The following is an 18951-nucleotide window of genomic DNA, read 5'->3' as shown; positions in this document are numbered from 1 at the left end:
AGGGCTTATGACAAGTGAAAGTGAATGGGCCAACCATGGTCCATGGCCAGTAGTCATGGTCCATGGCTGTGGTCACTAGAGTAAAGATCTGTGCTCTCATTTTCCTCTTCCAAATCCATAAGAGCTGTAGATGACAGCCCCATGCTCTGAGCAGCCCCCAGTTCGTGTGCTTGACATATATTCATCAGGCATACACACAGACACAGGTGACATCCTACTTTTGCGGGGTTGAGAGGGACAGGACCCGTCAGTAAGACATTCCCTGGCAGTTCTCTCATTGACACGTGAATACACTGCCTGCATCCACTCCAACCTGTCTATTCGTTCATTTGTTCTGTCCTTAAAATTTTAGTCCTGTGAATATATATTGACTGTTAATTTGGTGCTTCCTTTGGATAGAATTGACCAGATCCATGTCTTCATGGAGCTGATCCTCTGGTTGAAGGAGAAAGACAACAGACAGGTCTATCTAGCATGCCAGATGGTGGTCAGTGCTGGGGTCAGCAGTGACAGTTGAGCCAGAAGCCTCAAGGAGTTAAGGGTATAGGCATTGAGGCTGTCCAGGGACAGGGCATTCCAGGCAGAGGGGACAACTACCGTGCCAGCTCTGTAGCTCCATCTACTTTATCATTGTCTAACATCTCAGACCAGGCTCTGGCCACCTTTAGCATCCTCGTGGGTCCCTTGTCCTCTCTGCCCCAGCTGCTCCAGCATCCTTTCACTAGTCCCCTGTTCCATGAGCCACATGTTCCCTCTGCTTTGCCCTACAGCTGTTTCCCTTCCAAGACCATCCACTCTTATTAAATTTTTTTTTTTTTTTTTGAGTTGGAGTCTCACTCTGTCACCCAGGCCATAGTGTAGTGGCATGATCTCAGTTTACTGTAACCTCCGCCTCCCAGGTTCAGGTGATTCTCATGCCTCAGCCTCCCAGGTACCTGGGATAATAGGTGCCCGCCACTACAGCCCACTGGTTTTTGTATTATTAGTAGAGACGGGGTTTCACCATGTTGCCCAGGCTGGTCTCGAACTCCTGACCAACAGTGATCTGCCCGCCTTAGCCTGGGATTACAGGTGCTGGGATTACAGGTGTGAACCACCACGCCCAACCTCCTACTCAGTATTCTGGTTCCAGGTCAAACATCAAAGCTCAGCTAGCTCAACCCCACTCCCAGGCCTGGTGCCGCTTGCAGAACCAGGCTCGTTCTGCAGCCATCATCTCCCTTTGAAAGCGTATGCTCCTATGAGTGGTTATTGGTATCAGGTCACCGGACTTCCCTGAGAACTGAGCTCCAGGAGGCAGGGATCCCGTCTGGTTTTGTTCTCCATGATAGCCCCAGGGCTCAGCCTGGAGCTTGGTATGCAACAAGCCACCGGGCGGTGACTGAGCAGGAAACACATAGTTCTGCCTGGGGGACAGCAGGGATTGTGGAAGGAGACCTGGCTTAAGGAAGGTCTTGAAGGAGTACACGCCTCAACCTAGCGTCCAGTTCCCATCGTGTCTAAAAACCAAGAAAACAGCACAGGCAGTGTGCTGGGGTGGGTTGGTCTTTGGGTACTGCCAGCCATGTCACTTTGAGAAGCATTGAGTCACTTATCCAGAGACAGTAGGGCATGGGCTGAAATGGAGTGAACATACTGTGTGCACCTCGATTCTCTCCCAGAGATACAGAGGCTGCTCTTCAGCCACAGTTACAGTAGCAAGGTTCCAGGAGAACTAGAGACTGGCTGGGTCTCTGCCACATCCGAACCCTTACTCTAATCCTTCTTTCAAAGGTCTTCGGAATGGTGCTGGCAATTCTTAGTAAATGATGCATTTCCCCTTTTACTAGAAGGCCTTATTTACATAACCCAGTGAACTGAAAAGTCGTTTTTCTTCGGCTAAGTTATTTGTCTTTCTCGGCATTTGGCTGCAATAATATCCCTCCATCGGCATGGCCATACAGTAATTCAGGCATTTTGTTCTAGCAGTGAGGACACTTATAGTTAATAACACATGAAGCCATTTCATTAAAAGGAAAGTTTTGTTAGGATACATTAACACAGGCCTTGAACCAAAACACAAATCATTTCATTTCCTGGCTATTAAAGAAGCAAAATGAATTAGGAACCTGAAGCCATTTTTTGAAGAATCGTTGTTATCCTCATGTCATGTGACTCTCTCTGCATTTAGCAGTCCGCATAAAGGGTATCGGGGTTTTAGAGAGTTGATAGCACTTGTGTTTCTCTGAGATGGAGAAGATGCGATATGGGCTTTGGGGGTAGTAGCATAAACTGAAGTCCTGGTGCTAGTTCTGCTCACTCCCTGGGCGATAGAGGGCGCATTTCTTAGCCGCTCCATGTCTGTTTTAAGGCACATAAAATTGCAGGGCTGGCTGTGTGTGCAGTGGCTCACACCTGTAATCCCAGCACTTTGGGAACTGAGATGGGTAGATCACTAGGCAGTTCAAGACCAGCCTGGCCAACATGGTGAAACCCCATCTCTACTAAAAATATAAAATTAGCCGGGTATGGTGGCGGGCACCTGTCATCCCAGCTACAGCAGACTGAAGCAGGAGAATTGCTTGAACCCAGGAGGTGGAGGTTGCAGTGAGCTGAGATCATGCTATTGCACTCCAGCATGGTCAAGGAGAGCAAAACTCCATCTCAAAAAAACAAACAAAATTGCAGGGCTTTTGCGAACATTGTGTGTAACATGTGTGGCCCACGACAGGTGCTGTGAAATGGTACAGCTGTTTCCATACGTCTAAGAAAGTTCCAGTTAATACTCATTTTTGGTCTTGAATATTACAGCATGCATAAAAAAGTATTTAGTTTCGCAGTACAGAACTTTGGATCCTTAAGGAATTACGTGAAGTTTGAAATGGAGAGGGAGGCATTTGGTCTTTGCTGCAGGAAGCAGGGGCAGCCTGACGTGTTGGTTCCACATTAGCTGCATGTCAGTGAGTTCTCGCCGCCTTCATGTCAGTGGGTTTCTCTACGGGCTCTGATCCTTGCAGGGGTTTACAACATCCATCAAGTATCTCCTATGAGGTCCTCCTCCTAAAATAGCACTCTTGCCTGGGAACCTGGGGGCTTGCTTGACAGGGGCTGGATAAATGCCCAGGCCGGCCTGCAGCCAGCAGAGAGGTTCACCGAGCTTGTTCTGAGTCAGAAGCCCAGGGAACGCTTCCTGGATTTTGTTTTAGCACTCAGAAACCGGCTCGAGAAGGTCGTTTCCTGAACTCTGCTGTTTCTGTTGAGTTTTCTGGAAGCAGAAGGGATGCTTAGCTGCCCAATTCACAGAGCACGCTTTATGTTTGTGTTTCCCCGCCTGCCTAGCATTTGACAATTAATTAGGCATGGTAATTACCTGCTCTAATTTCATGATTGCACATCCTATAATTAGCCCTAACTCTGTAATAGGGAAGTTCACGTACACAAAGGCAGCCGATGATGAAGGTGATAAAGGTTATGATATTAACAGCTGCCATTGCTTATTGCCTGCCAGGCATGGGCAAGGCCAGACATCTCAGCCACCCAGTGACATTGGCATTGGCCTGTCTTACAGATAAAGGGGCTGAGTCTGAAGGTGGGGTGTCATCCCTAGGGTCACAGTTGGAAAGGGTAATTGTGGGGATGTGGACTGAGGCCTCTCTCCCTCCATTGCCATGCCCTTTCACACTGCCACTCTGCCTCTTGCAGGAGCACCTGAGATATGACATGCTTTGGGCTAAAGATGCCTGTTCCTATGCTTGGCACTCCCTTAAACCAGATTGAGGGCTTCAACCCTCTTTTTTTTTTTTCTTGAGACGGAGTTTCGCTCCTGTTACCCAGGCTGCAGTGCAATGGTGTGATCTCAGCTCACCACAACCTCCGCCTCCTGGGTTCAGGCAATTCTTCTGCCTCAGCCTCCTGAGTAGCTGGAATTACAGGCACGCACCACCATGCCCAGCTAATTTTTTGTATTTTTAGTAGAGATGGGGTTTCACCATGTTGACCAGGATGGTCTCGATCTCTTGACCTTGTGATCCACCCACCTCAGCCTCCCAAAGTGCTAGGATTACAGGCTACATCTTCATTCTTTCTCTCTGCCTGACTCCCTCCACACTCCTTTCTTTCCATCCCCCTATGGGAGTGCATGTTTGTATCTGTGTGTCTGAGATAAATTTTACCTTGGAACATTCGATGTTTTTCTACATGTACAGAATGTTGTCCTGCATATAATTGCTCAGTTCTCCTCCTCTCCCAAGGACTTTAGCCTCTAGCAATATCTTCATTTATCCAAGTGGAGACTCAAGGCTTGAGGAGGTGAATTAACTTATCTGGGATCACTTGGCTGTAAGGGGTGAGCTGGAATTCGAACCCATTTCGCTCTGAGGCCAGGGTCCAGTGTCTGGGCTCCCACCCAATGCTGACGTACGGCGATACGTCAGGCCCATGTGGATGCACACCCACAGAGCCTTGGCACTGCCTCCTGCCCCATCTACGACCTGGCTTAGACATCCCGCCCCACAAGTTAGGATGAAAGCTGACTCTCCCAAGGACAGTGAAGGCAGGGCTTTGTTTTGTTTAGGCTTTTAAATTCAGGATTAACATCATATTTAGATCAGGTATATAAATCTTAAGTTTGTCGTTTAATTAGTTTTACTTCTGTGTAGACCTTTATAACCACTGCCCAGACACAGAGCCAGGACGTTTCTAGCATGCAGAAGGCTCCTTTGTGACCTGTGCAAGAATTCTTTCTCCTGCCCAAGGTCATGAAGGCATTCTGCCATGTTTTTTCCTCCTTGCTTTATGATTTCACCTTTCACACTTAGGTCTGTGACCCCAAAAGAAACGAGTGCAAAAGCAACACACGCAAATATTTAGAGTTGCTTTATTCATGGTAGCGTCAACTGGAAACAAGCTAAATGTCCACTGCAGCAGAACAGGCGGTTACAAAAAGGGAAATGCTTATACAGTGCAATACTGTGCAACAGTGCACAGGAGCATGAAGGCCATGCACAGCAGCACAGCTGCATCTCACCTTCACAGAACTGAGTGAAAGAAACAAGACCCAGAGGATTCCGTTTAGGTCAAGTTCAAACATGGGGAAGGCTGGGTGCAGTGGCTCAGACTGGTAATCCCAGCATTCTGGGAGGCCAAGGCAGGTAGATCACCTGAAATCAGGAGTTCAAGACCAGCCTGGCCAACACGGTGAAATCCCGCCTCTACCAAAACACAAAAATTAGCTGGGCTTGGTGGCGAGCACCTGTAATCCTAGCTACTCGGGAGGCTGAGGCGGAAGAATCACTTGAACTTGGAAGACGGAGGTTGCAGTGAGCTGAGATCCTGCCATTGCACTCCAGCCTGGGTGACAGACCGAGTCTCTGTCTCAAAAACAAAACAAAACAAAAAAAAACCACACACACACAAATGGGGGAAGAAATCTAGGGGCTGGCACTTAGCATTGCAGGAGAGTGCTGTTGGTTAGGAAAGGGCACAGGAAGCATTCATAGGAACACTCTGGCAGACATTCTTCACCTTCTAAAAGAAAGCGTTTCCTTGAGACCTTATTGTACTAGAGTTTGTTCTGGATTCTGTTCATTGATGGACTGAGGTTTTTGCATTTTTTCTCCCTTTAACCTCCCTTTACCTCTGCCGTTACTACAGACATGGCAAGGGTAATTCTCAGTAGGAAATAAACTTTCAGATTTGAGCTTCCTCTTAAAATGAAGAAGAGAAAGTTTGCCCCGATGTCCGATTACACATATTACCCTCCTAATTTTCTTTTGCTGAGTCAAGGAGATTCGACATAAAGTGATTTTTTTATTGCTTGTTTTAAAAGGGAACTTTGTTGTGTCAGAAGAGGTGAACTCTTTTTATCCCTCCGATGAATTATTATCTTTATGGCTCGAACAGAAGGAATTGGGGCTGATCAAACTTAATTTGGAGGGGAGAGCCCTTTAAAGTAACAAACAAAACAAAAAACTCGAACAATTTTGGGTGTAAGCCCTTTGAAATCATCAGTGAAATAAGCCCGTGATTTGGTTAAGTAGATATAATTCAAGGACAAGTTAATTTGCAGAGAAAGTTTTCTAACATGGATGTTTACAGCATTGCTGTTGTGGATCAGACTTTCGGGTAATTCTGGGTGATTTTAATGGCATTAGATTGGATTCAATTAGATCCAAAGGGAGAGGCACAAATGAGGTGAGATTGGAACGTCTGGTAGCAAGGAGACCATTCTGAGAACACAGGATCTGAAAAGAGGTGCCTGTGCTTCGGGGGAACGAGGCAAGGGTTCCTGGTCCCCGTGACCCACATTGCTAGCCTGGGGTTCCTGGGGCCTTCAGGATTCTGTGTCACTGCAGCAGCGTGCTGTTGTCAGAGGCGTTTGAACCAGAGTAACTCCATCTTGAATAGGGTCTGGGTAAAATGAGGCTGAGATCTACTGGGCTGCATTTTCAGATGGTTAGGCATTCCACATTACAGGATGAGATAGGAGGTCAGCACAAGATCCAGGTCATAAAGACCTTGCTGATTAAATGCCTTGCAGTAAAGTAGCCTGCCAAAATCCACCAAAACAGGATGGTGATGAGAGTGACCTCTGGTTATCCTCATTACTACACTTCCACCAGCGCCGTAGCAGTTTGCAGACGCCATGGCAACATCAGGAAGTTACCCCGTATGGTCTAAAAGGGGAGGCATGAGTAATCCATCTCTTGTTTAGCATATTATCAAGAAATAACTATAAAAATGGGTAAGCAACAGCCCTTGGGGCTACTCTGTCTATGGAGTACTGATTCTTTATTTCTTTACTTTCCTAAAAAGCTGGCTTTCACTTTAATCTGTGGACTCGCCCTGAATTCTTTCTTTCACGAGATCTGAGAACCTTGTCTTGGGGTCTGGATCGGAACCCCTGTCCAGTAACACTGTGATAGAAACTGTTAGAGGGCAGAGGGCAGGCAGCCGTGGGTTCAAATTCCTTATGTCCCCACCTACCCTGGGCAAGTGATGTGACCTCTCTGAGCCCATTTCTTCATCTGAAAAGGGGGTGTTCGTACCATCTGCCTTGCAGATTACCATGAGGTTGGATAGTGAGATGCATGAAGTGCCTGGGATAGGACTCAACATGTAATAGGTGGGCAGATCAGATCCTGGGTGTGGATTTAGGCTTGAGTTCTAGGTACCTAGGGGATATCATGTCCTGCTCTGGAGTTTGTATTAGAGGTCCAGACTAGAGATACAGATTTTGGAGTCACTGGCCTACACATGAAACATGCAGACCCGGAGTGCGCATGCGTGTGTCAGGGACCCGGCGCGCACATGCATGTGTCAGGGACCCGGAGCGCACATGCATGTGTCAGGAAGAGGTGGGCATGGGGAGGAGCGGAGGTGCCCATGTGGAAGGCAGAGAAAGAGTGATTGGAGGAGAAGAAGAGGGAGACTTAGGCCTCCAGGGAGCAAAAACAGTTGGCTCTTGTAAAACCTAGAGTCAGAATTTATCACTCACATGAGAGACTTGTTTTTATTGTTACATTAAAGAGGTTTTAAAGATGTATATTGACGTTCACTGATTTAAATTACAATGGCCATTTGTCATTGGAGGCTGTTCTTGTATAATTTTTTAAACGGCATTGATCTCTCTACCACTTCTCTGGTTTCCCTTGTGATGTATTAAAGCTGCTGTGTATCCTTGGAAGGTGCTAGGGCCTGTAAAGGGCTAGTGAAACAGTGTTCATGTTTTCTCTACTTGGTTGAAATAAACAAGTTGTGCACCTGTGTGTGCTGGTCCCATCTGCGTGTGACCTTCGTTCGGTTGGGCTGATCATTGCAAGTCCAGATCTTGACCTTGGCCTACTCATTGCTAACCCACGTCCAATTCCGCCCCGTCTGTATGGTGTTCCCTGTGATCCCGGACGTAGCTGTGCTGTTTGTATACCTGAATTCTCTCCATATCGCTTTGGGTGGGAGGTGCTGCTCCGAGCTCCATTTCAGAGGAAATGAATGGCCAGAAAGGTTGCATGGCTTGTCTGACAGGTGAGCTGTGCGTTACATCAGGACTTCCTGAAATCGCCCACTTGTCAGAATCACTGGAGAAGCTTTGGTGCATTGAGGATTCCTGGGCCTCAGGTGGTTAATGCAGCTGACTTAGTGGCTGGTAAGATGTGGAAAGGACTGCCCCTCTCCACATCAGATCTTGGATATGTTGGTGGAAAAATAACAATAACAACTTCTTGGTTATTTAGATTAGGGAGGTTTTCAAATTCTTTATGTAAAGGGCCAGAAGAAATACTTTTAGCTTTGCAGGCTGTATGTTCTGTTTCAGCTTCCTAACTCTGCTATACAGATATTCCTTGACTTATGATGAGGTTATATCCTGATAAGCCCATTGTAAGTTGGAAATATCATAAGTTGAAAATGCATCTAATACGTTTCACCTACTGAACATCATAGCTCAGCCTAGTCTACCTTAGACCTATTCAGAACACTTACATTCGCCTATAGTTTGGCACAATCATCTAACAGAAAGGCTATTTTATAATAAAGTGTTGAACAGCTCATGTAAAATATCATACTGCATATCAATAGCCTGGAAAAAAAAGGTCAAAATTTGAAGTGTGGTTTCTACTGAATGCTTATTGCTTTCATATCATTATAAACTTGAAAAATTGCAAGACAATTACCATCCTAAGTGGGGTACTGTTTATATTGCAAAAGTAACCAAAACAAATGAATGTGGCTGAATTTGGCCCATGGGCCATAGTTTGCCCACCCTGATCTAGACAGTTAGTTTTGTGTATGTTGATCAGAGAAGGGATTGAACTTGCCACTCTCCACGGGATGTTTGGACTTTTATAAGTATACATCACAAGGAGTTACGGTTCATTCAAAATATATAGGATGACAGCCAGGCGCAGTGAGTCACACCTGTAATCCCAGCACTTGGAGAAGCCAAGGCAGGTGGATCACCTGAGGCCAGGAGTTTGAGACCAGCCTGGCCAACATGGCAAACCCCTGTCTCTACTAAGAATACAAAAAAATTAGCTGGGCATGTTGGTAGTTACCTGTAGTCCCCGCTAGTCACAAAGCTGAGGCAGGATAATCACTGCAACCTGGGAGGAGGAGGTTGCAGTGAGCCGAGGTCGCGCCACTATACTCTAGCCTGGGCAACAAAGTGAGACTCTATCTCAAATAAATAAATAAACGAGTAAAGGACATGAAGAGACATTTCTCCAAGGAGAGAGAGAGAGAGAAAAGATGTATAGGATGAGAATTGCATTCAGCTGCTCAAAGACCCCTACAATGTTAGCTTGAACAAATTAGAGATTAATATTTCGTGTTCGTTGAAAAAGCCTGGAGTAACTGATCTGATTATAGGTGTAGTGACGTGATGTCAGCAATACTGGGATGACATTATTGCTCCTAAGGTCATCAGATACCCTGGGGCTTCTGTAAACTTGATAGGCATTCTATTTCTCCATCTAACTCCATTGAAAACATGTATCCATTCATTAATTGCAATTTGGTTTTAGTCTCTAATCCTTCCTCCTGTTCACAGAATAATGTGAGACATTCTTTGGTAGCTGTACTAGAGTACAGACATATAATGTCTGTGTTTGGGGTTGATGGGTGGCTTTCATGTAGAGGCAGAATTTATCACATTAGAGATGCCTACTTTTCATGGTCATAGAGGTTTTAAAGATGTGTATTGACATTCATGGAGTATAAATTACAGTAGCCCTTTATCCTTGGGGACTTTTCTCTCTGGGCTGTTCTTAACTCAGGTAATTTTTAAAAGTAGATTGATCTGTCTCCTGCTTCTCTGTTTTTCCTTGTAATGAGGTTGCTACTTGGCCTTGGGAGGTGCTCAGGCCTGCAAAAAGCTGATGAAACAGCCCTCACATTTTGTATCCCCAGAGTATTCTCCGAGGAGTCATAACTTGATTAAAATAAGGAAATCCTATGTCCCAGTTACGCTTATCCCATCTGGATGTGGCATTCTGTCTAGTGGGGCAGATCTCACTCTGGCCCCCTTCCTCCCTTCTGAAACTGAGTTCTTCCCTGTCTGTGTGGTGGTCAGTGCAGTCCCAGGCACCACCACATTGCTCTCCAAACCACCTTTGGAGCGAGGCGCTGCTCTGAGCTCCATTTTACAGATGAGGAAACAAGAGGCCAGAAAGACTGACTAGCCTGTCACCAGCAAGCTGTTAATGCTGCAGTACACATGACAGAAACGTGAAAAATGCTTCTCTGCTATTCATTGGGCTGTGGATCTCTGTTGACGTTGGGAAAATAGCATACAGTATGTTGTGCCCATAACTTGCCTGATTCAGTCATTCTTTCCTGTACCCGTCTGTTTAGCCAGCACCAGTGAGTCCCCACTCTATGCCAGGACCTGGGCGTCCAGTGGTGGATGACACAGACGTGACTCCTGCTGGAGTTGGTTTTCATGGGGAAAGCATTGCCGAAATCCTACTGCTTTATAATAAGGGTTTTAAGAGAAATGTACATTATCCATCTCTTTCTTGGCAGGTCTACATCCGGATAAAAGACGACGAATGGAACATCTATCGGCGGTATACAGAGTTCAGGAGTTTGCACCACAAGCTACAGAACAAGTACCCTCAAGTGAGAGCCTACAACTTCCCACCCAAAAAGGCCATCGGAAACAAGGTACCGCTCCACGCCAGGAAATGCGCTTGTCACTGCCTGCGTTAAAACAGATTATTCATTCTTCTTCTTTAGTCTGTTACTTAAAAACACAGGCTCCTTAAAGAAAAGTTGGCAGATAGAAGCACAAATAGAAAAAAGAAATAGCCACTCATAATTCCACCACCCAAAGACAGTCGCCGTTACGTTGTGTGTGTGTATGTCCTCTCATGTCTTTATGGCAGAAGTTGGAAAACTGTTTCTTTAAAGGGCCAGAGAGCAAATATTTTTGGCTTTGGGAACTACCATTTCAGTGGCAAATACTCACCTTTGCTGGGGTTCTGTGTGAGCAACCATAGACAGTATGGACACAAATGAGCTTGGATGTGTGCTGGTAACATTGTATTTTTAAGGGTAGATAGCAGTTGGATTTGACCTGTAGGTTAGTTTACCAACCTGTGTTCTAGACCAAAAAATGCTCTTCTAGTTTTCACCTATAGTTGTCCTGGTGTTCATGTCGACTTGTGACTGTGGCTTGTAACTTTCTCAGAGGAGTTTGTTGTTGCTGTTGGTGTTATATGGTGACTTGCCTCATGAAGGCCAATGATTTATGAATGCCCAGTTTGTTTCTGTGTCTTCATCTGGGTACCCTTGAGGAAGGAGGGGCTAGCCCTCTCTGGTTGGTTAGTATTATTCACTCAGCAGTCATTAATTGAGCACCAATTGTGTATCATTGTGCAAGGGGCTGGGTCCAGCCCTGGAGAAGACAAGCCTGGGTCTAGACCTAGCTTGGAGCCCTGTCACATGGTCAGCTTCAGCCAGGCGGCATCATTACATCACTGCTCATGTTTGCTTAGGGAAGCAGGTCTCTGTCATGGCCGCATTTTGAAAACGACTGAGGACTCCCTATGCCCCATATCCACCCCATTCTGATTTAACTGATCTGTAGTGAGGCCTGGACATCGAGGGGTTGAATAGTTCTCTACGTGATGGCACTCTGCGGCCAAACTGGAGAACCCTTGGCTTAGAGTCAAGAAGGAGACAGGGGCACTTGATCAGTTTCAATGTATGTTTGATAGCTTGGCAGGGACAGTCCAATCAGAGGAGGTGGAGCCATGACCTTTCTTAGGATGTGTAAGACATCAGGCATTGTATTGAGTGTGATCTCTCTACCATGGTTGTTCTCAAAGTGTGGCCCCAGCCAGCAGCAGCAGCAGCCCTGGGAGCTGCTTAGAAATGCACTTTCTTGGCCTGACCCTAGACTTGCTGATTCGCAAGCTCTGAGGCTGACACCCAGCAGTCTGGGTTTAACGAGCCCTCTAGGTGATGCTGTTCATGAGGAAGTGTGAGGGCTGCCGTTCTATCTTTTGACAAAGCCATGTGGCAGATGCCATATGGAATGAATCCCTAATTTCTGTCTTCAGGAGGTACCTTGCTAGGATTTCCTTTAACCTTTATCACACAAACACAGAGCAAGAGTTTCTATAATCCACTCCCGGCACTTGGGAATTTCATGGAGACATGTACTATTACTGACCCTGACGTTTACATGTGTGTAGATTTCTGTGTATAAAACAGATTGAAATCTGATCACTTGAAGGTCTGCTCAGTTTGAATGTAAACAGTTGCAAAGCATGTTTATCCCAGGCCCAGAATACATTTGTCCTTATTTTTCTGTTGGGGAAAAGTAAAGCTGAACTCCTAGACATGGCAGACAGAAACTCTCTACTTGTTCATAGCAAGGAGTACAAGAATTCTTTTGAAAAAGGGAAACAATTGTATACTGATTTGATCTAATGACTCGTAGGCTCATACAAATCTTGGGACTCATTCGGAATATCTTAAAATGTCATAAAAGAATGTGTGCTGCTAACCAGTGTATTATCGTTATAAGACATTGTTACATGCAAGAAACACAATCCTGGCACAGCCCTTCCCATGACAGCTTCTGGGCTGATACTGTCTGTATCTTGTGCTAAGGGAACGCTGTGGTAGCACAAGGTGGAAAGAGGGAATTTGGATGGCAAAAGTCTTACCTTGTGTTCAGTGAGTCCTGGCTTAACCTTGTCCGGGGCTGCTTGGGAACTGCAACTTTAAGCAAATGATGTATTGTGTTATGAAACGAACTTTACCATGGACAAATTGATATAAACAGGAGTTCAGTTCCCAGGGCATACAGTACTGCTTTTAGCTTAAAGTCCTAGTTTGCAAGAACCTGTTAACAACATTAAGTGAACTCTTGCTGTGTTAGTTTCCTCTTGCTGCTGTCACAAAGCACTACAAGTGTAGGGAACTGAAACAACACAAATTTATTACCTTAGAATTCCAGAGGTCAGAAGTCCAAAATCAGTCTCAGAGCTAAAATCAAGGCGCCAGCCAGGGCTCTTCCTTCTGGAGCCCCAGGAGCAAGTCCACTTCTTACTTTTTCAGCTGCTCAAGACCACCTGCATTTTTGCCTTATGGCCGTCTGTGTTCAAAGACATCACTCTGACCTCTGCTTCTGTCCTCATAGTCACATTTTTCTCTGGTCATGACCCTCTTCCTCTTAGAATTCCCCTGTGATCACATTGGGCTCACCCAGATGATCCTAAATAATGCCCGACCCCTCCCTTTGTCTCAGTATCCTTACTTGATCATATCTGTTGAGTCCCTCTGGTCATGTGAGGTTCTGGGGATTTGGGTGTGGACGTCTCTGGGGGCCATTTTTGCACCCACCACATATTACACATTGTTCCATGCTTTCTCTGCAGCCTCAAACAACTCTCTTCCCAGCTCCTCCCTCCTCAGGTCCCCCAGTTACACAAAACTTAAGGCAAAATAAATCTCACCAGTCCTGAGAACACTGGAGTATGAGGGTCAAGCTGAGTGAGATGAGGCTGAGCCCTGAGGAGCAGGAGGGTTTTTCTGGGGTTGCGTCCCATAGAAAGAGAGCATGAAGCCATCCTGGGTCTCTCCTGTGCTGGAGGAGTGAACTGGTTTTTTCTGTTATTGTTTGTTATTTATTTATTATTATTTTGGGGGGGGGATAGAGTCTCACTTTGTCTCCCAGACCGGAGTACAGTGATGCAATCTCTGCTCACTGCAGCCTCCGCTTCTGGAGCAGGGAACTGGGTCTACTTCATGCTCTCCACCCTACTCTCCAGGTTAGAGAGATAATCAGTCCCTGCTAATCCCGTGGCTGGCTCCTCACAGCAGCAGACCTTTTCCCTGTGAAGACTGTGTCAGCCAAGCAACATGCTTTCTTTCCCCCCAACATAATCCTATTTGCAAATAAACAAGCTTGAGAATAAAAGACACCACCTTAGTGGGCCTGGCCCAGTAATGACTAGCTATACAGGTGCACAGGCTGATTCTTAACCAGTTTTATGGTCCTGCTCCTGGCAGTGAGGGTGGATCTGACCACTCAGGTCATGAGCAGTTTTGGGGCCACAGCCCCATTTCTACCCTGTGCTCCCTTTTTATTTTTAATTAACTTTTAATTAGCTGGTTGAACTGTGATTGTCCTTTTTTCCCCCGATACCTACTCTTGCTCTGTGGCCCAGCCTGGAGTGCAGTGGTGAGATCTTGGCTCATTGCAGCCTCCACTTCCTGGGTTCAAGCAATTCTCCTGCCTCAGCCTCCCAAGTAGCTGGGACTACAAGTGCTCACCACCATACCCAGCTAATTTTTATAGTTTTAGTAAAGATAGGAGTTTTCTATGTTGGCCAGGCTGGTCTCAAACTCCTGATCTCAAGTGATCCTCCTACCTTGGCCTCCCAAAGGAGGGGCCATGCCTTGCCCTGCAGTTGTCCTTTGATTCCTTCTTTCTTTTTCTCTGCATTTGGCTAGGACATACCCTGTTCCCTTAAATGCACCTTAGCTGCTGCTCAGGACAGAGCTGAGGGATTCTTCCAATTTCCAAGGGAGGATTGAGTCAAGATGTGGCACCTTCAACACCCAACAGAGGCCATTGGTGAATTCAGTTCAAGGCCAAGCTTATGCTGGCCCCAATGGGGCCTAATAGCTCAGGATACCTGCTTTACTATCACCAGGGAAAAATTTCTGGAGTGCATTGATTCTGAATTGGTCCAGAAAAATCCGCCACATTATAATCCTTTCTTTGATTGGGTTACTTCAAGGATAACTCACTTGTCTGCTTGGACCATTATGGTGTACATCCAGATAAGATGTCTTTGGCTTGACTGAATTTTTTTCTCTTTTTGAGACAGGGTCTTGCTCTGTCACCCAGGCCGGAGTTCTGTGATGCAATTGTAGCTCACTGCAGACTCAAACTCCTGGGTTCAATTGGCCCTCTCGCTTCAGCCTCCCAAGTAGCTTGGACCACAGGTACATACCACCACGCTCAGCTAATATTTTCAATTTTTTTTTTGCAGAGACAGGGTTTCACCATGTTGGCCAGACTGGTTTCAAACTCCTTGGCTCAAGAAATCCTCCCACCTCAGCCACCCAGAGTGCTGGGATTATAGGCATGAGTCACTGTGCCCAGCCAGGGTTGATTGACTTTTGCATGCCTTGTTTCTCTTAAGCCTTGAACCCATTAAATGGTTCACTGCAGAATCCATAGACCTAGATGTTATTCAAGGAAATAGTAATCATCGTTTAGTCTTGTCTCACTTGTCAGATGAGTTTTCTTCTAGCTTGATTTCTATGTATTTCCCCCACAATGTCATCATTAGTGATTGTCTGACAGTTTTATAATTGAAAGTGATCTTAATCCCAATTTGAATCTTTCTTAATTGACAAAACAGGCATATTGTATAGTGTATTGACCCAACATTTGTCTTCTTTACCAAAGAATCTGTTGCCTTAATATGCCATGCATGTGTGTAATTGAACGTTCACAGGATACCCAGAGCTTTCCCTGGAGGTGTTGATGCCTTTGTGTACTGTATCAAGTTCAAATAATATTGAAATAGTTGGCCTGAATATCAGCTCAACACTCAATGAAGTTTATTCTTTCATAGCTGAGTCAAGCCATGATAGATACATATCGAAGTTATTTATAACTTTTTTTTTCTTTTTTTGGAGACAGAGTCTCGCTCTGTCACCCGGGCTGGAGTGCAATGGTGCGATCTCAACTCACTGCAACCTCCCACTCCCTGATGCAAGCAATTCTCCTGCCTCAGTCTCCTCAGTAGCTGGGGTTACAGACACCTACCATAATGCCTGGCTAAGTTTTGTAATTTTTTGTAGAGATAACATTTTACCATGTTGGCCAGACTGGTCTTAAACTGATGTCCTCAGGTGATCTGCCCGTCTCGACCTCCCAAAATGCTGAGATTACAGGTGTGAGCCACCATGCCCAACCATTAACTTTTATATATTACAGGTGTGGGGCTTGTTTAGGCGAAGGTAACAACTCCAAGAACTTGGTGACTTAAGCCAACAAAGGTTTCTCATTGGCTCACGTTCTCTGTCCATTGTGGGTTGGCCCGGGGCTCTGATTATCACAGAGGTGGGGTACAGGCTGCTGGAGGCTCCATCTGCATGCACGTGGCAACAGGAACAAGGAGTAGGGGCGAGTCAGGTGGTGGCTTCTAAAGCTGCTGCCCGGAAGTGATACGTGGCGATTCCACTTGTATTTCATTGGCCAGGGCAAGATTCTTGGCTGTGCCTAATGTCCAGGGAGCAAAGGAGTCCACTCCAGAATGTTAATGACCAGGTCTCATGACGCAAGCTGGGGTTGATGCTTCTGTTGAATGGACATTATTCAGCGGGACTGAGATAGTAAGAGCACAGCTTCACCCATCCAAAACTGACATGCCCGTCCCTTGGGCTCTGCTTTCAAAATAGTTGCAGTTCACTTATTTCCTGTATCCCTGCTTAAGTTATTCTCTCTTTTTTTTCTCTGAGACAGGGTCTCTCTCTGTCACCCAGGCTGGAGTGTAATGGTGTGATCATGGCTCTCTGCAGCCTCTAATTCCCCAGCTCCAGCCATCCTTCTGTCTCAGCCTTCCAAAGTGCTGGGGTTACAGACATGAACCACTGCACCTGGCCCATAGTTAGATTATTCTAACTCCAAGCCACTGTCACCACAGTGTGGACACCTGCAGTGGCTGGCCTTTTTCTCTTTTGCCCCTCTGTAGCCTATTTTCCACATTTCAACCACAGTGAGATTTGTACAACATAAATCTGATTGTGTCAACTGTAGATGAAGACCCTCCAGTGATACCCCTAGCATGTACAATGGGGACTCTTTACTGTGGCCTCAGAGGTATCTCTTGGTGGCTCCCTCATCTCCCTCTCCTACCTCATTTTGTGCCCTGCCCCCACCCTGTCCACTCAGCCACAGTGATGTCCTAAGACATTCACACAGTTCTTACCTCAGGGCCTTTGCACCTGTCATGCCCTGTGCCTGGAATGACCATTCCGAGACTTCTGCATGGATGGCTCCTCGCATTCATCAGGTCTCAGTTCAGATTGGCATTATTCACATACAGTTCAGGAATGTCAGTTTCCTGACATTCCTCACTCATGCTGCCCTCAGTCACTCTTTGGCCCTTTCCTCTGCTTTTATTTTCTTCCCAGTATATACTATTGATGGAAATGACTTCTTCATGCCCTTCAGTGTTATCTTTCTCTGCACTAGCATGGAGGCTCATGAACCAGGGCTGGAGTCTGTTTCTGTTCACTGCTCTGTCCCCAGCTCCTAGAATAGCACCTGACATACCAAGATACTCATGGCCTAAATTAATGAGCAAATGAACAGAAAATCAGTGGAAGAGTGTCCCTTTTATTTTCTTCGCTTTGCTGGGTGTTGGCACACATTCAAAAAAATCCCAATTCCAAAAGTGAGTACAGAAGCTTTCAAGGTGACTCGGGAGGTTGTTCTCACCCTGTGTTTGGCTGAATATTTTTGGCAGAGTAGACGGGAGACCAAGCAGGCTTTTGGAGACAGGAAAAATGGCTCTCTAATGGTCTGAAGGAGTGGACCAGTGAGATTCCTTCCAAATGGGCTTTGGCAGCTTGAGGGCTTAGGTAAAGGACTTGTTTTTGATGATGTTACTAAAGTCTTCATTATGGCTCAGGGAGCAAACGAGAACGGAGAGACTGTCATTCCTTCTTAGGGTAATAGATTCCGTCTCCAGAAGTTCATTTGGCATTAAGGCAAGGCAGATCACTTTCCCTGGAGCCACAGATAATTCAACTTGCTGGAGAAATTGTGCATTAAAATCCTCATTAAAAACACATACACCCGTGTGTGGTAGAGGAACCGACTGGTACTAGCTGAGATGTGGGAGCTTTTTGGGAGATGCCATTGGAAACGCAGCCCTGGAGACAGCAGGGTGGGCACACAGATGGGAGCAAGTGGACCCCACGCAGGAACCAGAGCCAGATGTGTGCAGAGTGCAGGGGTGTCATGCCAGGCGTTGGGGTAATGAAGGCGAATTAAGGTTCAGTCCCTGTCCTTAAGAAGCTGGCAGTCTTGTAGGGAGGATGACAGGTCAATGAGTCCTCACAGAGGAGCCCTGTGAGCTGCAGGGAACCTGGTGCAATCTTCATATAGAGGAGAGAGAAGCAGAGAAGGCTTCCTGCAGGAGACAAAATGCTGGAGAGGCCACGGGGCTCCCAGCCAGAAAACGAGGAGAGGGAGCAGATGAGCCAGCAGAATCAATGCAAGGTGTCCTTTCTTTCTGTACATCCCAGATCAGTTTCCTGTGGCTTACAACAGCACACATTTATTCACATACAGTTCAGGAGGCCAGAAGTTCCAGCTGAGCCTCACCGGGTCAAAATCAAAGCATCGGTGAGGCTGCACTTCTTTCCTAGAGGCTCCAGAGGAGAATCCTTCTCCTGGCCTTTTCTAGCTTAGAGGCTGCCTGCATTTCTTGGCTCGTGGCCCCTTCCTCCGTCTTCCATGTTACCTCTCTCCCACCATTCTTCTCTTGTCAGATCTTCCCCTGACCACAGCAGGGAAAGGTTCTCTACTTTTAAGGAATATGGTTAGATTGGGCCCACCCTTATTATCCAGGGTAATCTCTCCGTCTCAGGGTCCTTTCATTTCATCTCTGCAACGACCCCTGTATAGTAACATTCACAGGTTCTAGGGATTGAGGCATAGACACTTGGGGAGTTGGTGGGCCTCATCTTGCTTACTGTAAACCTCTTCTTCATTATTCCTTGCCCTTGGTAGAGAACTCTTACTGTTAGCTTGCTTTACAAATGGGCAGCAGAGGCACAGGGACGTGAAGTGACTTGCCTGGGCCACCTCGCTTGGCAGCATCAAGGGTGATATCTGGGCCCAGGCAGGTGGACTGCGGAGTCCTGGCCTTCAGCCTCTATAAGCACAGCCTATCCCACGAGAATGCCAGCTGCAGATGACGTTGGAGGCTGGAT

General features: G+C 46.3%; 1 protein-coding gene across 7 annotated transcripts in view; it reads left to right on the top strand.

Moving 5' to 3' along the window:
• SNX29 (sorting nexin 29) overlaps nucleotides 1–18951 on the top strand; it is a 591074-nt gene that overhangs the window by 485635 nt on the left and 86488 nt on the right. For all 7 annotated transcript variants that reach the window (XR_013524649.1, XR_013524648.1, XM_078344734.1 and 4 more), the window contains one exon: nucleotides 10498–10638. Coding sequence is in view for 5 of the 7 variants with exons in the window: in XM_078344734.1 (XP_078200860.1) it covers nucleotides 10498–10638 (141 nt within the window). In the remaining 2 variants the exon portion in view is untranslated. The remainder of the gene's footprint in view (nucleotides 1–10497; nucleotides 10639–18951) is intronic.

This window comes from Callithrix jacchus, chromosome 12 (assembly GCF_049354715.1).
Source record: "Callithrix jacchus isolate 240 chromosome 12, calJac240_pri, whole genome shotgun sequence".
In the NCBI taxonomy this organism is placed as follows: Eukaryota; Metazoa; Chordata; class Mammalia; order Primates; family Cebidae; genus Callithrix; species Callithrix jacchus.
This window is presented reverse-complemented; position numbering and strand designations above follow the sequence as displayed.